The following is a 24481-nucleotide window of genomic DNA, read 5'->3' as shown; positions in this document are numbered from 1 at the left end:
ATCTGTAATTCCAGTCCTAGGGGATGATACCCCTTTCTGACCTCTGAGGACACTACATGCACGTGATGCCCAGCCACACAGGCAGGCAAAACAGCCACCCCCACAAAATAGCAAAATAAAATACTGTCTATTTTATTTTAAATTACGTGTAGATATGTGGGGTGAGTATGTACAAGTATGAGTGCAAGTGCTGCCTGTAAAAGGAGAAGACCGTGCCAGAGTCCCTGGACTGTTGGATGGTGGTGAACCATCAGCACGGATGCTGGGAATCGAACTTGGGGCTTGTAGAAGGGAAATATGTACTCTTCACTGTTGAACCATCTCTTCAGCCTCCCACGCACAATTTTAAAAGGTGTATTGCATTATCACTAATATTTCTACCCGTGTGATACTTATATAAAACTGTGTATAAAATGTTAGGATATATGCTAAATTAGTAGGAGATTATTTCCCAGAAATGAGATTGGTGCAGCTTCTAACTTCTACTCAATCTATTTAGTACTTAAGGTGTTCGTTTTTGACGACACTTTCAATAGAGAAAGTACGGGATAATGTGAATAATGAAAGAGAGGAAATTGCTTGAATTTTTTCCTTTTTGGCCCCAACCTTAATTAAAAAAATCCTCCCTTTCTCCGGCTCTTCCTAAACTTCCTGATGCTCCCCAACTTGGGAATTGAACTCAGAACCCTGGCTCCCCTCACAATTTTCTTTTCTTTTCCTTTTTTTTTCTTTTTCTTTTTTTTACTATTATTGAACGTTCCTGCCACAGTATACCTTCAAAGGTCAGAGGACAACTTTATGGATTCGGGGATCTGACGCCACCAGGCTTCCATGGAAAGTGCTTTACAGACAGTGCTACCTTAGAACTTTCTTTTTACTTACTTTTTTTTTTTTGTTTGTTTGTTTTGTTTTTTGTTTTTCGAGACAGGGTTTCTCTGTGTTGTTTTGGTGCCTGTCCTGGAACTTGCTCTGTAGACCAGGCTGGCCTCGAACTCACAGAGGTCTGCCTGGCTCTACCTCATGAGCGCTTGGATTAAAGGTGTACGCCACCACTGCCCGGCAGAACTTTCTTATCAAGAGGAATTATTTTTCGAACACACATTCGTTTTAAGAAAGAAAAGCAACTAGCCAGTCATGATAGCAGATGCCTGTGGTCCTAGAACTGAAGAGGCAGAGGCAGGATTGCTATGAATTGGAGGCCAGCATGGTCTACAGAGCAAGCTCCGTCTCAAAAGACACAAACAAACAAACAAACAAACAGATAAATGTAACCAAATAAAGGAAACCCTCCTGAACAAAACTTCCTGTCTGTGCTGGGCTGTGGTGGCACGCCTTTAATCCCAGCACTCAGGAGATGGATCTCTGTGAGTTCAAGGCCAGCCTTATCTACTGAGCAAGTTCCAGGTCAGGCACCAAAACAACACAGAGAAACCCTGTCTCAAAAAACCAAAAACCAGAAAAAAACAAAAAACCAACAACAAAAAACCCAAAAAGCTTCCTGTCTGCAAGTCCTTCAACTTTGCATGAGAAAAGTAGTTTCTTTAATGGAAGTGAGGTGCACCAAAAGTTGAGCCCTGACTTTATCACCGAGCCACTAAACTATATATATATATTATACATCCTCAACCCTACAGTATGTTTTTGTTGTTGTTATTTTGTTTTTGTGAGAAAGGGTCTCTCTAAATAGTCCTGGTTATACTGGAGCTCAAGATGTGGACCACAAGGGACTTGAACTCACAGACATCTGCCTGCCTCTGCCACACCTAGTTTGTTTTCCACACCTGGCTTGTTTTAATGGGTGATGGGATTATAAATCTACTAGATGGCTGGGCGGTGGTGGCGCACGTCTTTAATCCCAGCACTCGGGAGGCAGAGGCAGGTGGATCTCTGTGAGTTCGAGGCCAGCCTGGGCTACAGAGTGAGTTCCAGGACAGGCACCAAAACCCTGTCTCAAAAAACCAAAAACCTACTAGATGATCGAATTATAAACTCCGCGCTGCCCTAGAGCAGGTTTATTTATTTAGTTTTTGGGTCTTCCTTCCTCCCTTTTTCTTCTCCTCCTCCCTCTTCCCATCCTCCTCCTCCTCTTCTTCTTTTGGACTTTTGAGGCAGGGTCTGTGTGTGTGTGTGTGTGTGTGTGTGTGTGTGTGTGTGTGTGTGTGTGTGTGTGTGTGTGTGTGTGTGTGTGTGTGTGTGTGTGTGGAGCCCTGGCTGTCCTGGAACTCGCGCTGTAGGCCAGGCTGGCCTCGAACTTACAGAGATTCACCTGCCTCTGCCTCCCCAGGCGTGTGCCACAACCGCCGGGTTTAGCGCTGATTTTTAATTAAATTTATATCAACTTTGGACGACTTACTCATTATACAAACTTTGGTTAAAAACAGGTTTCCTGCTTATCTCCTGTGATTTTACAACAAAACTTTCGTGAAAAGTTATTTTCTGAGAGACATCCCGGTCCAGAGAAAGAACGTCACGTCCCCGCGCCTCCGTGGCACGTGACCCTATGACCCAAGAAGCCATCTTAAGGCTCGCCTCATAAAGGAAACTACAACTCCCAGAATGCCTGCGCTTGCGTCGTGCTGGCACTTTTACTGGCCCAGCCTTAGAGCCCAGCCTGTAGCCGGGCGCCATCTTTGACGCTGGCAGTCTTGGGTTTCTGCTTGTTCTGCTGCTGTGAGGACGGCGGGCGACCGCGGCTAAGGAAAGAGAAAGACGTGGCAGCACGCGGGAATCCCTGACAGTGTCATCGGTTCGGTAAAGTTTCTGTTCTCTGGTAACTAGACCCGTTTTTTGATTCCCGGGTGACTTGGGGCCTGGGAGGGAGGAGAGGGCGAGGGGAGTGGCAGCGGCCTCCCCTCGCCCGAGTTTCGGCCTAGCCCGGGAAGTCCGAGCTGGGCCCGTCGGCGCGGCAGCTCCCGGGCCTCCCGCCCGCGGCCCTGGCCGGCCGGGCTCCTAGCCAGACTCCAGCTCACTTTCCCACCCTCCCCGCCCCCACCCGCTCCGCCCCACCCCCCACGGCGCCTGCTCCCTTGCCAACCTCTTCCCCTCCCCCCCATATCCGGTGTTCCGGAACCGGGATTCCCGGGTAGCCCCTGAAGAGCGACTGTTTCGGACCCCCCGGAGGAAAAACAGACGCTAGGTTGCTTTCTTTCCAGAATCCGTCTCCTTAGTTAGCCGACCCTCCCTCCCTAAATCGGAACGAGTGCCTGGACCCGAGTTTACCTACTCTCATTCCTCTCTAGGGTCCTACTACTTGGGAGATTTTTCTCATGTTCCACTTACGTAGTGGATTTCTGGTGTCCTATACCCATTCCCCACCCTGATTCCTCTCCCACCCCAGCCCTCATCATCGGAGTCAAGAGCTACAGGGACTCTTCGTTCTTGTAGGATTGGTGAGACCGTAATGAAGAACACCCCTTAGATGCCCATAATCGGTGCGGATCCCTATGGGGAAGGCGCGTTTTGTTGACATCTACCAGGCTTTGGTTGTGAACTCTGAGGCGGCGGCTGTGGAGCTAGTGATAGCCATGCTTTCGTAGGGTAAACGTGTTGATGTTGGGGGCAGGGGAGGGAATCCACGGAAGAGTAATGCAAGTGGTTTAAAGCTCATTTCACTTTTGTTGCTCATAGAATGTCAGCTTGTGAACTATTAACGGGCTGTAACGCTTTGCTTTCAGTCTAAAAATATGTACTCTTGAGAGAAACCATAAATGAAAAATACAGCTTGTTACCTTGTTTTAAAGTTTTATTTCCAGATAATTTTTTTTCAGCCACCTACATTTTTCAAAATGTCAGAACAGAAAGGGCACAACTAGAGTTTACTGCTAATGACCAGTATGTGGAATCTGATTTAGCTTTCCAGAATTGACTTTTTTGGGTTGTCTTGGCATATCACAGTCCTAAATGATGACTGTTGAATGATATTTAAGTGAAATTTCCTGAAAATAATCCCCAAATTAAGGGAAAGTCAATGTTGTCATGTGGATTCATTAAAAGTACACATTGTAAGAACTGAAGGCATTTCCAGCAGATGAAGTTCTTGATACAGCAGCATTAGTATGAACCTTGGATTTGGAAGACCTGACTTTTAGCTGCTCTAGATTCCATGACTGTGGGAAAATGGGCTTCAGTTCTTTTTTCTATAACATGAGGACACTGGACTGTTTGAATTCAGAAAGTTAAAAGAACTCCTGACGCCCTGCAAGACAGAGTTTGGGAATGTCCTCCACTGCTGTTATTTTTCCTCCAAAAATAACCTGGCTGGGAGGTCATTGGGTGAAAGGGAATTTGACGCCCATAGGAACTGGAGGAAAGGTAATACAAGTGGAGAGGGACCGCTGTATTTCTGCCGGAGTGGTAAACCCACCGGAAGATTCTGGTACGGATTTTGGAGACCAAGAGAATGAGTGTATGTACTTTGAGTGTACCAGTTTCCTCGATTTCTCCTGGCCGAAGATGCAGGACTTTCAGTGATGCTGGGATTCTGGGATGTGTTTCCATTAATTCAAATGCAGAAGAAGATGATGTGGTAGAGGGAAAGATGGTGGCAGAAGGAGTGAACAAAGAGACAAAATTACCTGCTAAAAAGAAAAGAAAGAAGGGTTTGCGAATTAAGGGGAAAAGGCGCCGAAAGAAACTGATCCTTGCCAAGAAGTTTAGTAAGGATTTGGGGTCTGGAAGACCTGTTGCAGATGCCCCTGCTTTGTTAGCGTCCAGTGCCCCTGAGCAAGATGAAGAAAGTCTTTTTGAGAGCAATATAGACAAGCAAATCTATCTCCCCAGTACCAGAGCCAAGACCTCCATCGTATGGCACTTCTTTCATGTTGACCCCCAGTATACCTGGAGAGCTATTTGTAACCTGTGTGAAAAGAGTGTCAGCCGGGGCAAGCCAGGCAGCCATCTGGGTACATCTACTCTTCAACGACATCTCCAGGCAAGGCATTCTCCTCACTGGACCAGGGCCAACAAGTTTGGTGTCACTAATGGGGAGGAGGACTTTACCTTGGATTTGTCTTTATCTCCTTCTTCTCCTGAGAGCAATGGAAGCTTTGAGTATATTCCTACAGATTCATTAGATGAAAACAGAATGGGTAAGAAACGTGATAAATCAGCGTCTGATGCCCTGAGGGCAAAAAGAGGGCGATTTCTCATCAAAAGCAACATTGTCAAGCATGCCTTAATTCCTGGAACCAGAGCCAAGACATCTGCAGTTTGGAATTTTTTTTATACTGATCCTCAGCACGTCTCAAGAGCTGTGTGTAACATATGTAAAAGAAGTGTGAGCCGGGGTAGGCCAGGTTCCCACTTAGGAACGTCCACACTTCAACGGCACCTTCAGGCCACACATCCCATCCACTGGGCTGTTGCCAACAAAGACAATGGTGCTATTGGAAATGGATTGGATGAGACTGAGACTGAGAGCAGTGATCTCTTGAATGATCCTTTGCATGGAGAGAAGTCATCAGGCAGCCAGGATTTAACAGCTGAGGACCTTAGTGACTCTGATACTGATGAACCTCCTGTTTTAGAGGTTGAACCTAGATCTGAGAGTCCTGTTCCTGTTGCAGAGCAAGCCAATCCGGTGCATGCACAAGAGAGAGAAACACCACTACATTGTGAGAATTCAGCCTCCAGTCAGATAAGTCAGGCGCTTATTCAGATGATTGTGGAAGATATGCATCCTTACAACTATTTCTCAACCCCAGCTTTTCAGCGGTTTCTACAGATTGTTGCTCCTGACTATAGATTGCCATCAGAGACTTATTTTTTCACCAAAGCTGTACCTCAGTTATATGATTCTGTGAGAGAAAAAATTTTCTTAACTTTAGAGAATGTTCAAAGCCAAAAGATCCACCTGACTGTTGACGTATGGACCCATGACCCTTCCACAGACTACTTCATTGTGACTGTACACTGGGTCTCTTTGGAAACTGCATCTTCCCCCAGTAGTGGTGGGACCCCCAATTTTAGAAAGTGGGCAGTACTTTGTGTTACAGGCCTAGCCAAAGACTGTTTGATAACTAACATCTTACAAGAATTAAATGACCAGATCGGTCTGTGGCTCTCTCCTAATTTTCTTAGCCCCAGCTTCATTGTTTCTGACAACTCCTCTAATGTGGTAGATGCAATCAAAGGAGGTGGTTTTACCCATGTGCCATGCTTCCTGCACTGTTTAAATATAGTGATTCAGGACTTCTTCTGTGAGCACAAAAGCATTGAAAATATGTTAGTGGCTGCTAGAAAAACCTGCCATCATTTTAGCCATTCAGTCAAAGCCCGCCAGATACTACAAGAGTTCCAGAACGATCACCAGCTTCCGTGGAAGAATCTGAAGCAGGATGAAAGTGGCCACTGGATTTCTACCTTTTACATGTTAAAATGGCTTCTAGAGCATTGCTACTCTGTTCACCACAGTCTGGGTCGGGCCAGTGGAGTTGTGCTCACTTCACTCCAGTGGACTCTGATGACATACGTCTGTGATATTCTTAAGCCCTTTGAGGAGGCCACCCAGAAAGTGAGTGTAAAGACCACGGGATTGAATCAGGTGCTGCCCCTAATCCATCATCTCCTCTTTTCCCTGCAGAGACTCAGAGAAGATTTTCAAGTCAGAGGTATTACTCAGGCCCTTAATCTGGTAGATAGTTTATCTTTGAAACTTGAAACTGATGCCCTACTAAGTGCCATGCTCAAATCCAAGCATTGTATCTTGGCTACTTTGTTAGATCCTTGTTTTAAGAACAGTTTGGAAGACTTTTTTCCTCAAGGTGCTGATTTAGAGACTTATAAACAGATCCTTGCAGAAGAGGTTTGTAATTACATGGAATCGTCGCCCGGGGCCTGCCAAATTGCAACCTCGGAAGCATCTGGCCCTTTAGTTAGATTAGGAACTGATTCATTTACTTCTATAAAAGAAGGCACCTCCAATTCAGGTTCTATGGATAGCTCAGCCGCAGACAGTGTTGCTATTGGAAGCAGAAGCTTCCTGTTCCCCTCTGCTGTAGCAGTAGTGGATGAGTACTTCAAAGAGAAGTATTCAGAGCTCTCAGGAGGTGATGACCCTTTGGTTTACTGGCAGAGGAAGGTGAGCATATGGCCAGCTTTGACCCAAGTTGCCATTCAGTATCTGAGTTGCCCCATGTGTAGTTGGCAATCGGAGTGCATGTTTACCACAAACAGCCACTTTCATCCAAAGCAGATCATGAACATGGACTTTGATAATGTAGAACAGCTGATATTTCTGAAAATGAACTTGGAGAATGTTAACTATGACTATTCTACATTGATTCTGAGCTGGGACCCTGAAAATAAGGCTGTTCAGAACAATGAAAAAGAAATATTACCTTAACTTCTTTTTCCTTTTTCTACTTAAACTGGGCAGCTTTTGCTATATTACTATATCTTATTGCTATTGTTATTATATGTAGTCATACTATTTATTCTTTAAAAAAAATAGCTGGGTGTGGTCACGGGTGCCTGTAGTCCTGGCTATTTGAGATGGTGAGGCTGGATTATAACTTTAGCACATGAATTTGAGACCAGCCGGGGCAACAGTTAAGATCCTGTCTTACAAAAATGCAAAACCCGGGGAAATCTAATAGTACAAGAAAGCTGAAAACTCCGCAGAGGCCATATGATGATGAAGAAGAAGAAATGAAGGTTACCGTAGAAGATTCACAGTTGTCACTCAGTGTAGCTAACATCGATGGAAGTGTCATCAGTGGAGAGAAAAGAGTCTGAATGAGAAAAGGCAGTGCAGCTTTGAAGGGCTTAGGTATTTCTGGTTGGTCGATTGGACTGATCATTGATTTGAGTAAAAATTTCTTCCAACATGGAAGGTTTGATTACTCTGAAATCAGTGATTTGTGTAAGTATTGTGATCCAGGACTTCTGTAAGCACAAAGGCATTTAGAATGTGTTAGTGGTTGCACTAACATATTCTTTCCCTTCCCTATTTTTTAATTTCTTTAAAACCCCTGACACAACTTGACAGAATGAAAACCTACAAAATTGTTTCATATTTGGAAATTCATAATTACCTCATACTGGTCTGTTTATAATGTCAAATGACTGGGTATGATAAAATTGCCCTTTATAGTTAGGATTAAGTCTGTATGAAAGGAAAACATTAAAAAACAACTAGAAAAAAAAATGACTGCTAGTCTTTTATAATACAGTACAAAAACAAGGATTATATAGGTAACCTATTAGTAAACATTAAACATTTGTAAAACCAAAAACATTGAGTGGGATTTAGAATACAAGCCTCATGAATATGGCAAACCCAGTATGAGTTTCCCAGAGAATATTTCTGTAGTTTGTTCAGTTTTTTTTTAAAGGATACTTTATGGTCCATAGCATGGTATTCCTAACTATGACGTTTGGGCCCCTGTATTAACTGAAATAAGCAGTTATATTTTACTGTTTGGCATTGTTGTTGAAATGAGTAAACTGATCTCAGTGGCCCTTTCAGGTTCCTTTCCACTCTGAGAGTCTGTTTCTATGACTGAGTGGGAGGCCAGAAAATAATGACTTTTATTAAGTCTATTAGACGTTTCAGACTGAATAACTAATGTAAGATCCCAATTTTTCCTTTTTTTCATTTTAGATTTGGGGATATTCCCTGCCCAAAAAATTCCTGGAAAATTGACTAGTATTAAGTGTGAGTAAAAGGTGTCCACTTTTTTTTAAAGTCTTGATTTTAGTTTTGTCTTGGATAGTGCTTGGCAAGATTTAGCCTAGAAAGTATGTAGTATTTATTACATAAGAATCAAAATGGCTTTGTTACTAGGCTGGTTTTGAAACTCATTTCTGTGTATTGAAATAGCTTTTTTTTTTTTTTAAATTCTTAAATGGTAAATGTACCATTCATTGTGAAGTGAAATTTCATCTCCCCCAAATTTACCCTTTTACCAACTGGAGTGAAGTCCTTAGCTATAGCCATCAATAGTAAAGAATTGGAACTAGTGTAACAAGCCTTTGCAGGGCCAGCATTGAATGCCATGCCAGTGATGTTTGTCGTGATATAAAGGAGGAAAAATAGCTTCCTTTAGCGTCTCTGTGTTTCTTCGCCCGAGCTGGTTGGGAATGGCTATAATGCTGCTCTGCCTTCTTCGGCTCGCTGCCCCACTCTGTAGTTACTCTGTAACGATACGCTTCTACCTTTTTTGGTTAAACACCCCCTGATAACTATTGTTATACATACCATAGACATTGACATATATATCACTGTATCCATATACATGGATTTCTTTTCATCTTGATTTTGTGGCTGGGTAAAATTCAGTAATGTTAACTTCATGGTACTTTGGTATAAGAGTTAATTAAGTTCACTATTTTTATAATGAACCCAAATCTGGAGGCTTTAATATTATATTTTAAAAGGATAATTACCCAAATGTTTTATTTCTATACATTTGTGTGTGTGTATAAGTATATATGTATATGCATATTATATACATAAAACACTTTATATTTCTACATACAGTATGCTTTTATTATACAGATAATAAAGATGGGGGAAGGTTTCTGTTTTTTTTTCTTAATAGGTGAAGAAATCTTGAAGACCAGAAATTGGATCTTATTGAATTTTGGTGGTGGTTTTTTTGTTTTTGCTTTTTGTTTTTTCGTTTTTTCAATTTTTTTTTCATCTTTTTACTTTTTAATTATATTGCTCAGCTATGGAAGATGGATTCTTTTTTTTTTCCATTTTTTTTTTAATTCTTTGAATCTCAAGTTCATCTTTAAGTGAACTTTTTTGTTTGTTTTTGAGGAGATAACTAATGCTAGCTGTCTCCAGTCTGACAGAGGTTATGCAAATGGACTTAATCTTCCAAGAGTTGGGAGATGTTTTAAAGATGTTTTAAAAACACGTCCTGTGTTTCAATTGTGGCTGAGAGGTTTCCTTGGCAATGTGAGGAAGAAAATTCTTTCTACCTCATTATTATTAATTCATGGATTGAGTGTTGGTTCGACCTACAGGCGTAATAGCTTGGAACTCAGTGAAGACAGAGATGTTCCTGTTGAGAGCAACCAGCTAATGTAAGTGGGGACGGTTCTTTATCATGAGAGGCGTAAACACTGTAATTTAAGGCATGCTGGACTACTAACAGATTCAAATGCCATTGTCCGGGCTTTTTTTTCTCTTGTAATTTTTTTTATAAGCTTTTAATTTTTTGGATGGAAACTAACTTTCTTCTTTCTTTCTGGAGCCACGGTGAAATTCTATAATTCTGTTTTCTTGGAGAAAAAGCATTGTTAATTTGTTACCGAATAGCTCCTTGTCCATACAGGTGGCTCTATTTTGTCTTTCTGGTAGCTATGTAGTATGTATTTCACTGTATGGATGTGCCATAATGTAATGTATAACTCTCTGAGCGATATTGAAGGGCAAACAAAAGCCCTGCATCCAGTAACAGTTTGATGCACACATCTGTGTGAACTTAGAACCAGTTCATTCATAGAATAGTTAAATTACTCTCTGAAGAACTAACAATTTACTAAACAAGTCTGCCTTATTTGTGGAAGCTCTTGAAGCTATTTTAGTAAAGATAGCAAATCTTTAGCCATTTTGCTGATAGATCGATCAATGCTATATAAATGTTTTCTCTTTATATTACTTTTGTTGTTAATGGTTTTTAACTTTAGAATTATAGGAAAGGTTTTTACTCAACAAGATTTTCACTCAATACATAGTTAATTATATATATATATATATAAATAAAAATACATACCTATATTCAAATGGTGTTTAAAGATTACAGTTACATGACATAACCCCTCTGCAAGTAGGGGAGACATGGTCAGATGTGGCTTGTCTTTTTGCTGAGTGCATTTATGAGTTCTGAATGTTTTTTAATATAGTGCTCTAATTAAAGATCTGACACTTCTGCCATTATGGTACTTTAAGGAGACTTTTTCTCAAATGGCTGGCTTATTGTTAATTTCAAACTTTTTCTTTAAATTTACTTATTTTTTTATTTTATGTGCATTGATGTTTTGCTGTGGGTGTCGGGTCCCCTGGAACTGGACTTACAGACAGTTGTGAGCCACCATGTGGGTGCTGGGAATTGAAGCCAGGTCCTCTGGAAGAACAGCCAGTGCTCTTAACCACTAAGTCATCTGTCCAGCCCCTCATACTTTTTTAAAACTAAATTCATTACCTTTTTGCATTGCTGATTTGTATAGTTGTTTGTATTCTGCATTTACTGTTTTCATACTTATCATCTGTATCAAGTAGCGCAAAACTCTTCATTCCTTTTTTTCTTTCCATTTTCATGTGTGTAGTATGTATGTGTGTATGTATGTTTTTGCATATGTGTACATGTGGAGGCCCCAGGGTTATGTTGAGGATCATCCATCTGTCTTCCAGTCCCACCCAGATCTCACTGATCACTGGTCTATAGATACCCTGAGCAGCTAGCTTGTCCTGGGGCTTCCTTGTAACACTTCCAGGAATGGACTGCTTGCCCACATGGCATTTTATGTGGCTTCTGGGGCTCCAAGCTCAGGCCTTAATGCTTGCACAGCAAATACTTTACCCACTGAACCATCTCCCCAGCCCTTCTTCTGCTCCCTTAAACGACCTTTATTTTTCTCAGCTATTGAGAGTTGATTTTACAGTCTCAAATTGTAGGGAGAATTTCTCCTTGGTATTTTAAATTGTATTCAAGGTGTTCATTATTTGGTCGGTGAAGTAGTTTTCTTAATCCTCTATTGTCCCAATTAGGAATTATCCTGGTCTTCTGTTCCTAGTCACTGCTTAGCTTTTGGTTTTGTATTTGATATGTCTCTTGCATGCTTCATTTTCTTCATCTTTTACAGCCTTACTCTGAATTGTTATCTAAATGGGACAAATTTACTGTTCTGGGGGTATCTTTCTATTTCTTGCTATTTTCAGTACTTTCTAGTTGATTGTTAGATTTGCTAGTTTGTAAGCTTGTAATTTGCAGACACTGAATTGTAGTGCCCCTCCACACACACACACACAGGGTTTCTCTGTTTTCTTTGTCTTAAGTAAGCTAATATTTTACTGTGCAGCGTGTGTGTGTATGTGTGTGTGTGTGTGTGTGTGTGTGTGTGTGTGTGTGTGTGTGTGTGTGTATACACACGTGTGAAGGGGCTCACTTAGACAATGCCTGCCTAATATCTATAAAGTCATAGGTTGGTTCCAGTAACAACATAAACCCAGCATGAGTTGCACACCTGTGATCCTTGATCAACCTGAAATAAATGGACCCTTAGCCCTGGTCTGAAAAGCGGGGCAGAGGTTATAGTAGTAGTTGTTCCTTGTCATTTGCTAGTTATAAGGTTTGTTTGGTTTGGAGTTCTTTGTGGTTTTGTTTTGTCTTTATTGACCCTGGGGGTCTTTTGTAGCCCATGCTGGCCTCGACTCAGTACATAGCTGAGGATGACCTTTATATCACCACACTTGACTTTTGGGGGGGGGGGTTTCAGTTACTAGCTCTATATCTTTTTTTCCCCTTTTTTATTACTAAGAAATTTTCTATTCATTTTACATACCAACCACAGATCCCCCCTCTTCCCTCTCCCTACCCCCATCCTCCCCCCCCCAGCCTCCCCACACTTGACTTTTTAACAGCCCCCCCCCCCCCCAGGTTTCTTTGTTGTGTGTGTGCTTGCTTGAGTGTGTGCATATCATGCATCTGTGTACACACATGAACCTGTGCAGAGGTCAGAGAAGAACCTTAGATGTTGGTCTTGGCCTTCCATCTTGTTTCAGGTAGGGTCTTGCTCACCCTTTGTGCCAGGCTAGCTGACCCAGAGGAGATCCCTGGGATTCTCCCGTCTCTGCCTCCCATCTTAATTAAGTAGAAGCCCCAGGATTACAGGTTCATGTGGCTGACTGGCTTTACTGGGAATCTGAACTCAGATCCTCATGCTTGTGTGAGCAAGGGCTTTTTCCACTGAGCTGTCTCTTAGCTCCCCCCCCATCAGAAATGAGCGTTGCATTTTGACTTGGCTATTTAGCCATTATGTCATCATAAGCCTTCTGTTTTCATTATTTTTAGTTGTTATTAATGTAATGTTACCTAATATGCAGCCACTCTTAGTTCTGTAATAAACCTTCAGGTCATGTAGTGTTATTCTTTCTACTGTATGATAGGCCACTTAGCTAGTGTTTTACTTAGGATATTTTCATTAGTATCATAATTTTTCGTAACATTTCTTGAGCTGGATATGTCTTATGATTCGAGCAGTTGGGAAGCAGAGGCAGGAGGATAACAGGTTTGTTCAGCCTGCAAAACTATATTGAGACCCCACTTCAAACAACATAAACTTTTGAAACATTAATGTGACATGGTTTTGTTCTTTTTGTACTCAGGCCAATTTTTTTCCTATTAGAACATTTGCTTAGTTAGTGCTTTTTTTCCCCAAGAATGCATTGAGTACATTGATGGTATACTTTTTGATACTTATTTTTCATAAAATAAATAAGGCTGACTCTCTGGTCATAGTCTCCTTTAAGATCTGATGCCTGGTATCTGGACTTGTATTTGAGAAGTCTGAACTTCACTTGGTTAGTAGTCGTGTAGAAGTTTACCACTGAGTCTAGCGCTTCCCAAGACTCATTCTTGCTCCAAATCTTCCTGTTCCACTCCTCCTGCTTCCAGTTCCAGTGTCTGGGGACTGAATGAATTATCTTCAAGTAAAGCACCTTCCTTCTGTCTCATGTTGACACTTTTAGTTGATTTTGTATGGCGGATGTTTTGTCTGCATGTGTGTCTCAGTACACGAGTCTGGTGCCTGTTGAGGCGAGAAGAGGGCATCAGATCCCCTGGTGTTACAGGCTGCTGTGAGCTGCCTGCCACAGGGTGCTGGGAGTTGAACCTAGGTCCTCTGGAAGAGTTTAGCTCTATCTTGGGCATGTGCTTTGGATTCTGGAACCTGTCCTGTGTGTGATCTCTTAAGTGAGTTGCATTTCCACTGGTAGCTGCCATCTGTTCCTGGGTTAAACGGCTTTGAAGGGAAGAAACTAGGGCTGTTCTTCTCTCTCATGGTGGTATGTTGTGTCATTGCTGTAGTCCTGAAAATGTCCCCTTTTTCCAACATTGACTGGAGTACTTAGAGGGAGGCCAGCTCATCTTGTGTCCCCTTTAAAAAGGCTGCTTTCTTTTCAGCCGCCATCTTGTTTTTCTTAGCCTCTTGATAATTTTTTCTGCTTCCATTTAAAATTTAAATTTATTATTATGTGACTTGATTTAGGTTTTTGTATGAGATTATAATACTATCAATTTTTTGTTTCTAGATTTTTTGCCATTATCTTGAATATTATTATTGTTTTATTGATTTATTTATTACAAAGTAAAAGCTAAGGAAGCTTAGGGTTGCAGATATACATGAAAGTTTCTTTCTGTTAAAGTTAGATTTAATCTCACTATACTTTGCCTAACTTGGAGGGAGTTTTGCAAATAATCCTCCTTCAAAATGTAGTTCATGCTTTCATAACTGCTTTACTGTTTGATCGGCTGTGGAAGATCTCCCTGAACCAAGGATGAAGCTGGGGTCTTGAGCATTCTGGGCCACCGGTTGACCACTGAGCTGCATTGTCCAGCCCTGTTGTATTCTTTTGTGTGGTTGATGTATGATGCACCCCATTAAACTTATCTGGGGGTCAGAGAACTGAACAGCCACTATATTAAACATAGGTTTAGGCAGTGGTAGCACACACCTTTAATCCTAGCATTCCAGAGGCTCTGTGAGTTTAAAGCCACACTGGAAACAGCCAGGCATGGTGACACATGCCTTTAATCCCAGGAAGTGATGGCAGGAAGCAGAAAGGTATATAAGGTGTGAGGACCAGGAACTAGAGTCTGGTTAAGCTTTTAGCAGCAGTTCAGCTGAGATCCATTCGGATGAGGACTCAGAGGCTTTCAGTTTGAGGAAATAAGATCAGCTGAGGAATTAGCAAGGTGAGATTAGCTGTAGCTTGTTCTGTCTTTCTGAACTTCCAGCATTTACCCCAATACCTGGCTCTGGGTTTGTTTTTATTTTAATAAGACCTTTAAAGATTCATGCTACACTTTTTTTTTTTTGGTTTTTCGAGACAGGGTTTCTCTGTGTAGCTTTGCGCCTTTCCTGGAACTCGCTTTGGAGACCAGGCTGGCCTCGAACTCACAGAGATCCGCCTGGCTCTGCCTCCCGAGTGCTGGGATTAAAGGCGTGCGCCACCACCGCCCGGCTCATGCTACACTTTTGTTTTGACACATCTTTCAATTAAGTTGCCTTGGGTTGGCTTTGAACTTATATCTTCTGGCCTCAGCCTCCTGAGTCACTAGGATTACCAGTGTATACCACCAGGCCTAGCTATCTATCTAAGCCACTGCCTTCCTTAAATTATTTTCTGGCCGGGCGGTGGTGGCCTTTAATCCCAGCACTTGGGAGGCTGAGCCAGGCGGATCTCTATGAGTTCAAGGCCAGCCTGGGCTACAGATGAGATCCAGGACAGACTCAAAGCTACACAGAGAAACCCTGTGTCAAACCCCCCCCCCAAAAAAAAATTTCTAGTTATCTTAAAAAAAAAAAATTTATGAGTGCTCTATCTGCATGTATATCTTTATGCCAGAAGGGGGCATCAGATCCCACTATAAATGGTTGTGAGCCACCATGTAGTTGCTGGGAATTGAACTCAGAACCTCTGGAAGAACAGCCAGTGCTCTTAACTGCTGAGCTATCTCTTCAGCCTCTACCCACCCTATCTCACCCCCTCACCCCCCCCCTTTTTTATTTTTAAGATAGTGTTTCTCTGTGCTGCCCTAACTGCTTGCTATTGTAGACCAGGCTGGCCTTGAACTCACAGATCCTCCTGCCTTTGTCTCAGGAGTGCTGGGAAAGGTGTGTGCCACCACTGCCCAGCTTACCATTTCACCTTTTCATTCTCCTCCAGTTAACATGTTTTTCCCCTCAAATGTGTTCTAATCTATCCTTTATTTTTAACTATCCTTTATTTTTTATATTATCTTTTTAATAATTTATTATTATTTTGTGTTCATTGGTGTTTCACTTGCATGTATGTCTGTGTGAGGGTGTCAGAAGGCCAGGAACTGGAGTTATAGACAGTTGTCAGCTGCCATGTGGGTGCTGGGAATTGAACCCGGGTCCTCTGGAAGAGCAGCCAGTGCTCTCAACCACTGACCCATCTCTCCAGCCCCTTTAACTATCTTTTAGAGATCCAATATTATCTGAGGCAGTTTTTTTTTTAAAGGTTTATTTTTTGTGTGTATACAGTGTTCTGCCTGCATGTATGCCTGAGCACCAGAGGAGGGTATCAGATCTTATTATAGATGGTTTGCCAGTCACCATGTGGGTGCTGGGAATTGAACCCAGGTCCTCTGGAAGAACAGTCAGGGTTTTTTTGTTTTTTTTTTGGTTTTTCGAGACAGAGTTTCTCTGTGTAGCTTTGCGCCTTTCCTGGAACTCACTTGGTAGCCCAGGCTGGCCTCGAACTCACAGAGATCTGCCTGGTTCTGCCTCCCAAGTGCTGGGATTAAAGGCGTGTGCCACCACCGCCCGGCTAGTCAGGGTTCTTAATCTCTGAGCCATCTCTCCAGCCCCCTGAGGCAATCCCCCCCCCCACACACAACAGGGTTTCTCTGTGTAGCTTTGCGCCTTTCCTGGATCTCACTCTGTAGACCAGGCTGGCCTCAAGCTCAGAGATCCACCTGCCTCTGCCTCCCGAGTGCTGGGATTAAAGGCGTGCACCACCACAGCCCGGCTGGCAATTTTTTTTTAAGTTGCCTTTAGAGTATAGAATATATTCTTGGGTTTAAGATCAGAGAGGACCCCACTGTGATGGCAAGATGGGAGATGGAGATGAGCATCCCCAGAAGCTTTGGGCCAGCTGGCCTGGCTTATACAACAGTGATTAAAAGTCTGTCTGAAATAAGATAGAAGGAGTAGTCCAACACCAACGTTGTCCTGACTTCCAAACTCAGGGTACACCCACACTCACATACATTAATGTGTGCGTACACACAAAGGTTTTTAAAAAGTCTGGTAGTTGTTCCATGCTTTGACCAAACAGTTGTAATTAAAGCAAGCTTAAGTCTGTACTATGTCTGTATTGCACTGTAGTAGAAAACATAATGTTATTCTGAGCATAAAATAAGTAGGGATTGGAGAGATGGTTCATCTTTAGAGCCCAGGCTGCCCTTCTAGAGCACCCAGGTTCAATTCCCAGCACCCACATGGCAGCTCACAACCATCTTATCTCCAGGTCCAGGGAATCTGATACCCTTTTTGGCCTACATGGGCAGTTGGCACACAAGTGCTGCACAGACATACATGTAGACAAAACACCCCAATGCATGTAAATTAAAAAGAAAGATTTTTTTCAAAGTAAAGTAACACAGTAAAAATAATTTTCCTACTCTCTTGGCTGCCACCATTTTGGTTTATGTTCTTTGATAATTTCGTCCTTGCTCATGAATATCCTTACCAGCATTTCTTTTTTGGTTTTGTGTTTCATTTTTTTTAAGGCAGTATCTTACTTTGTGGACCCCATGGCCTGGTAGCCACTGTGCTGGCCTCAGCGCCTTCCTCTGTCAGCTTCCCACATGCTCTCCGCAGAGCACACCCTTTTCTTTTCCTTTCTCCTTCTGATTGATGTTTCTTTTTGCAACATGGATAGGCTGAGAAGTTCCTAAATCTTCAACCCTGTCTCCTGTTTTGCTTAGCTGTTCCTCTCTGTACATGTTTTCCGTCTCTGTTGCTATAAGCATCAGGCAGAAGCTGATGATGGTGAACTTTCTTTTGTGCTGTTACTTGGGTGTTTATTGACTTTTTACCTTAGAGTAAATTGTAGAGTGGAACCATTTGATAATGGGTATATGCATTTTAAAAATTTCATTGCATGGTTAGTTGAAGACTCTTGCTCCTAACTTAGATTGCTGGCTTGAAGGCCAGCTTTCATCTTGATGGACAGTTCTTGAATTAGGAGTTACTTTACTAATGGAAGATAAGATTGGCTTTTGCTTAATTGACTTGGAGCGGTAAGCCAGGGTTTACCTGGCATTACTAGAATTTGTGGAGACCCCCTTCCACATTCTCATGTGCTCTTCAGCATGGTTTTGCTTTTGTAGTAAGTAGCATTCTTGCACATTCTGTGTGGCTTCAGAGGAAGGCAAGGACGATGGATAGAGTGCGAGTTGTGTTGTCACTGTTCTGTGGGCCTGCCCGGGAAGACTTCTTTGCTCCTTCACTGTCTTAGTGACTACACTAACCCTTAGATGGTCTCAAGGTAATTGTTTCACTAACTGTTCTAGTTAAGGAGGATCTTTCCACTTAGTTGTAATTAAATACTTCTGACATAACATGCTTACGAAGATCCTTGAATTGTTTTCATTTAGGTGAAAATGACATTTGGCAAGTATTTTGTATAAAGTAGTCTATGTCCTATTAGTCTAAAATGTAGGTCATGTGTTTAGCAGTACTTACTTAAATTTTACACTGAATCAGTGAAACAAGCACCAGAGAAAATAGAAAAGAAAAGGGCATGGCTGTCCTTAACAAAAATTTTACATTGGGAGTGTACAGTACTCATAACTAGCTTGTTTATAAGGCTCTGTATGGTAAGCGCCTGCTAACACAATTAAAATCTAGTTTTAACAGTGTGGTAGCATTAGGAGTTGGAAGAGGAGGAGGAGGAGGCTGGAAGAATTTACCTGAAGTACTTTATTCACTGTCTCCCCTTTCCAGGATTACGTTTTAAAGAAGATTTCTGTGGTTGAGTTGTCATTGGAAGAGTGAGTCCATTTCAAGAGCACTTGGAGCTGGTTTTCACCTTGAGGAAGCAGTGGCTTATTCCAAAAAGCCACTTCTGGCCTGAGAATTTACCCGGCATGCCTAATCAGGGAGAAGACTGCTATTTTTATTTCTACTCTACATGCACCAAAGTAAGACTGGCATCTCTAAATCAGTTCTTTCTGCTGTTCCTTATATCAAATTAGCTAAGATTTTTCCCTATGTTTTAAACTGATGTTGTGGTTTGCTCAGCTGTTTTATTATCTACTGCCAGTTTCTTAGTAAATTATAATGTGTTAAGGAAGACTACATCACTCATCTCCTCCTCTTCATTTTATATATAATTATAACATGCACAAAAAGCAAAACTGCCCATGTTGTGTAGTCATCATTTTGCCTATAATTAATTTATTCTAACTGCCTTTGGAATTTGGGAGACGTTGGCTTCTATGGCTTGGCAGCTTTGATTTTGTGTATTTTGCATTAGATGAATGACTGGATTGTATAATACTTGTGGGAGCTGTTAGGGGTTAGATTTGACCTCGTCCACATTTTCTGCTAGTAAGAAGGTAATGGTATCTTTCTGAAGGTATTCTTTTAGAGTTTTGCTTTCTCTGTCAGAATGTCTTGTTTTTCTGCTTGAGTTTTTGATAGCTCTATTTAGGTCTGCCTGTCATTTTCCACTATTTATAGTGGTCTGTTCTAAAATCATTGTGATGCTGTGTTTAAAAAGATAAGTCTAGCTAGGCATGGTAGTAGAAACAGGAGGGTTGACGTTCATCCTGGCCTTGTGTAGTGACACCTTATCTTAAAAAGCCCAGCAGTGGGGGGCATGAAGTTTTTCTACTAGGTATGTAGCTCAGCCACAGAACACTTGCAAACATGAGGGATGCTGGATCCAGCCCCTGGCACTGCAAAAGAAAAGCAGGTTTTAAAAAAGCAAAGCTCTGATAGTCCACTTTATATGCACTTTGTACAATAGTGATTTGTTTCCGATAACAAAAATAACTATATCATTGTATGTTATAGGTTAAGTATACTTACATTACTTACAGCCTATCAACTTCTAATGGTGGAAGTATTAAAGCAGCTACACGTAGTTAAAAGGGAGGTGTGTTTGGGGGTTTACTTACAACAAATAAAGGGATAGGTTTTAAGGTCCGGGAGAGGTGAAGTGCAGTCCAGCAGTGTCCATCCAACATCTAGGATCACCAGGAACCAAGAGAGCCGGCACATCCGGATCTCAGGTCTTAAGGGCTCCCATCTTGGCCCCACCTCAGGGGCAGGCCATAGGTAGGCATGATAGTTACCGGAAGCCTCACTGGGGTAGTACTTCTAGGTCAAAAGCTAGAAATTATTGAAGTTAGTATATATGAAGCCAAAGCCATTTTGAAGATGAGAATGTTTTTCAGAGGATCTGTTCCTGACACCTTGTCATTTTCAGCCCAGTTGTCAACAGTGACACTTAGTCAGATCAGAAGAAATGGGTTAAGAAATAGATTGAGAAAAAAAAAAGCCGGGTGGTGGTGGTGGCGCATGCCTTTAATCCCAGCACTTGGGAGGCAGAGCCAGGCGGATCTTTGTGAGTTCGAGGCCAACCTGGTCTACAGAGCGAGATCCAGGAAAGGTGCAAAGCTACACAGAGAAACCCTGTCTCGAAAAACCAAAAAAAAAAAGGGGGGGGGTAGGGATTTAGCACAGTGGTAGGGCGCTTGCCTAGCAAGCACAAGGCCCTGAGTTCGGTCCTCAGCTCCAGGAAAAAAAAAAAAAAAGAAATAGGTTGAGGAGAGCTGGGCGCACACCTTTAATCCCCCCCCCCCCCGCCCCCCCCCCCAGGAGGCAGAGACAGGTCGACCTCTGAGTTTAAGGCCAGCCTGATCTACATAGTGAGTTCTAGGCCTACCAAGGCTGCATAATGAGATCCTGTCTCAAAAAACAACAAAGAAATAGGTTAAGGCTGGGGAGTTAGCCCAGTCAGTACAGTGTTTGTCATGTAAACACTGAATTCGATGCCCAGATCCACATTTTAAAAAGCCAGGCAAAATGGCATGCACTCCATCAGGGGATGTAGAGGCCGGAGGATCCCTGGGCCTCACTGGCTAATCAGCCTAATGTACTTGGGGAGTTCGAGGCCAGTGAGAGACCCTGTCAAACAGATAGCAAAAAGCAATAGGTTATTATATTACAGATTTGCTTCCAGATGGTGGTGGTTGTTACATCTTGTTTTCTGCCCTGCTGGTCTTTGCTTACTGATTTGTTTAGGTTCTTGGGCATTCTTGTTATAGACATGTGCCACAGTCCTTTCCTGTTTTGTTTTTTATTTTTTTAACAGGGTGACAGCTGCCCTTTCCGTCACTGTGAAGCTGCACTAGGAAATGAAACTGTTTGCACACTATGGCAAGAAGGTCGTTGTTTTCGACAGGTGTGCAGATATCGCCACATGGAAATTGATGTAAGTTTCCAATTTTTGTTGCAATAAGTATCCGGGATCAATACAAAATGTGGAGACAGGGCTAGTGAGGGGAGATGACTCAGTCAGTAAAAGCACTTAACTGCTGAGCCTGGCGGGGATGGGGGGGGCGTGCATGCATGCTGTTTGTACATATATGGATGTCAGAGAACAGCCTGACCCATAGGAGTCCATCAGAGTTCCTTCCAGTGTGTGTCCTGGAGCTTGTGCTGGGCTGCTCGGGCTGTGGCAAATGCCTTAACCTGCTTAGCCATCTTGCTGACCCTGTGTTTTTAAGTTTCAAAACAGTTAACAGGAGCTGGAGAGATGATTCATAGAGATGACTCATTGCTGCTCTTGCAGAAGACCCTAATTTGGTTCATAGCACCCACTTGGTAGCTTATAATCGTCTTAACTCCAGTTTGAGGGGCTCTGATGCCCTCTTTTGACTTCCACAGGCATTAGTCACAAAGTGTAGTACACATCCATACGTGTAGGCAAAACTCAGACACAGAAAATAAAACAGATCTTTTTAAAAAGTTACAAACTCAGGGAAAAAATGTAAGTTTGGTATAATTTTTTTTCCTGAGCCATTTAAGGATCAGTTACTGCCATTCTCTATATCCAGTACTTTGAGTCTTTCCTACAAACAAGGAAGGCATTCTCCTGTACAATGGTAACATAGCTGTGGAAATTAGAAAGGAGAACTGGTAACTTAAGTTTGTCCTCGGGAAAGTTTGCCCGCTGTCTGATAATATTTTCTATTGAAGGAGCAAGGCCACATTCACACATTTCTTATGGTGTGATACTCTAGTCTCATTCATTTGAGGAGTATTCAGCCTTTCTTGGTCTTTCATGATGGTTTTAGGGCAACTATTCTGTAAAATGCCTCTTAAGTTGGTTTATTTGTATATTTTCATTACTAAATTATGCTTGTCTATGTCTCTTTTGTAATTAATTGGATGTGTCTGCATCATATGGGTGCAGTGTCATCAGAAGTCAGAAGAGGGTCCAGTTGAATCCCCTGGTACTGGAGTTACAGATCGTTGTGAACCACCATGTGGGTGCTGGGAACTAAACCTGGGTTCTCTGCAAGAACAGTAATGCTCTTAACCACGGGGCCATCTCTTCAGCTCCCCTAAGATTGTATATATTTTAGAGGACATCACAAAAGCAATATTCTTTTTATTGTGTACTGTAAGGTAGCATACAATTTAAATTTCCCATTACTGTGTTTAACTTTTTATCACAGTACCTACCACATTGCTTCACTATAAATTTTTAATAATTAAAAAAAAAGTGTGTGTGTGTGTGACTATATGTGTATACATGTACATGTGTATGTGGGGTTCAGAGGAGGACTTTTACAAGTCTCCTTTTCTACCATGTGGGCCCCAGAGATAAAACTTGTCATCAGGCTTGGCAGCAGATGCCTTTCCCCACTGAACCACTTTACCATCCCAGTTTTTTGTTTGTTTGTTTTTTTGTTTTTCAAGACAGAGTTTCTCTGTGTAGCTTTGCACCTTTCCTGGAACTCGCTCTGTAGACCAGGCTGGCCTCGAACTCACAAAGATCCGCCTGCCTCTGCCTCCCAAGTGCTGAGATTAAAGGCATGCGCCACCACCGCCCGGCCCATCCCTATTTTTGAAGTACTTTGTGAAGTGATACTTTGAAACTGTAGATAGCCCATTTCTCATCAAACTGGATCTTCCCCAAATCTGTGTTAGTGTGAATTAATGATTTTCTGTTTTACTTAATGTGTTATATCTGTTACTATTCAGTTTAGCCTATAAGAGATCTTCAAGCTGACTTATTGTTTATTTTGTGTGGGGGGGGGATGGTCCTTACCACCCATCATTCTTTGAACACTTTTTGCTTTTTTCTAGGCTTTGTAATCTTTGTAGTTTTCCTATTCCAGCTCTGGAATCTCCTCTTTTAAAAATGATGTATTGGCCGAGCCGGGCGGTGGTGGCGCACGCCTTTAATCCCAGCACTCGGGAGGCAGAGGCAGGCGGATCTCTGTGAGTTCGAGGCCAGCCTGGTCTACAGCGCGAGATCCAGGGAAGGCGCAAAGCTACACAGAGAAACCCTGTCTCGAAAAAAAAAAAAAAAAAAAGATGTATTGGTTCTTTCCAGTGAAGAAGGGTAGATAGGCGTGTAGCTAGAGTTTTCCTGCCTGGCCCACAGTCAGGACAAATCTCTCTCACCTGCCAGTCCCACAGCCGCTCAGACCTGACCAAGTAAACACAGAGACTTATATTGGTTACAAATTGTATGGCCGTGGCAGGCTTCTTGCTAACTTTTCTTACAGCTTAAATTAATCCATTTCCATAAATCTATACCTTGCCATGTGGCTCGTGGCTTACCGGCATCTTCACATGCTGTTTCTCATCGTGGCGGCTGGCAGTGTCTCTCTGACTCAGCCTTCCACTTCCCAGCTTTATTCTCCTTGGCCCGCCTATACTTCCTGCCTAGCCACTGGCCAATCAGTGATTTATTTACTGACCAATCAGCAACACACTTGACATACAGACCATCCCACAGCATAGGCGCTAAGCTTTGGTCTGTTCCTAGGATATTATTGCTTTTCAAGTCCTTAGTGGAGAGAGAAGTAGGTGATATATAAGTATGCATTGCTTTGAGTCTACATATTGAAAGATACAAAGTCACATCAGTGTTTCCAGCTCATCAATACCAGGATGTAGTCTAGGTTTCCTTTGTTACTGTTTTCTCAAAAGCAAGAAACTTGGTTTCCATAGTCCTTAATACTTGGACTTCTTTGGTCAGGTCCCTTTTAGGTCTGACGTCACAAGACGCTGCTGCTTCATAGTGTTACCTGTCTCACTTTTTTTGACTCTAGTACCCTGTGGCAGTCCTTCCCCAGCTCCATTTTAAAGACCCCTTCCTCTTCATGCTTGGACTGTCTTCCTGCTGAGGCCCTCACTCTTCATGCCCTTGGGCTCTGGCTGTGCTAGGCCCCTCCCTTACGTGAGCTGCTTCCTCACTCCACTTATCTGCTGCTGGCTGCCAGCTTCTCTCATAAGGACTGCCTATCTTGGTCAGTCTGCCTTTGATACCCTTCCACACAGCTTCCGTGAATCCACTCTCTTCACACTCGTTGGAATCCCTTCTCCAGAAGCCTTACTTCACCTCTCAACACTCATAGACCATCCTCTGGTACAGTGTCTTCCTAACCCTCCATGGGTTCCAGTAGAATCTTGGTTTGGGCCACTTTGCTTTTCCTGTTTCAAATGAGTGCCTGATTCCTTCAAAGTT

The 24481-nt window shown here is 42.4% G+C and overlaps 2 protein-coding genes across 3 annotated transcripts in view; both read left to right on the top strand.

Moving 5' to 3' along the window:
- Positions 1–2766: 2766 nt before the first annotated feature.
- On the top strand, positions 2767–8609 carry Zbed6 (zinc finger BED-type containing 6). The gene has a single exon (XM_052736975.1). It carries the CDS (start codon positions 4400–4402, stop codon positions 7340–7342), a length of 2943 nt encoding a protein of 980 aa, XP_052592935.1. The 5' UTR covers positions 2767–4399; the 3' UTR covers positions 7343–8609.
- A 10191-nt stretch (positions 8610–18800) lies between these two features.
- Zc3h11a (zinc finger CCCH-type containing 11A) overlaps positions 18801–24481 on the top strand; it is a 29913-nt gene continuing 24232 nt past the window's right edge. For both annotated transcript variants that reach the window (XM_052736978.1, XM_052736977.1), the window contains exons 1-2: positions 18801–18908; positions 21089–21208. In XM_052736978.1, the coding sequence (XP_052592938.1) occupies positions 18855–18908; positions 21089–21208 (174 nt within the window). In that variant the 5' untranslated portion in view covers positions 18801–18854. The remainder of the gene's footprint in view (positions 18909–21088; positions 21209–24481) is intronic.

The sequence above is a fragment of the Peromyscus californicus genome, unplaced genomic scaffold (assembly GCF_007827085.1).
Source record: "Peromyscus californicus insignis strain IS unplaced genomic scaffold, ASM782708v3 Scaffold_14__1_contigs__length_90479793_seg_2, whole genome shotgun sequence".
NCBI lineage: Eukaryota > Metazoa > Chordata > Mammalia > Rodentia > Cricetidae > Peromyscus > Peromyscus californicus.
Note: the sequence above shows the minus strand (reverse complement) of the source record. Positions and strands in the feature narration are given on the sequence as shown.

What these genes read in the sequence shown, in the direction of transcription:
- Zbed6 (XM_052736975.1), top strand. Translation starts at nt 4,400, where the DNA reads ATGAGTGTATGTACTTTGAGTGTACCAGTTTCCTCGATTTCTCCTGGC.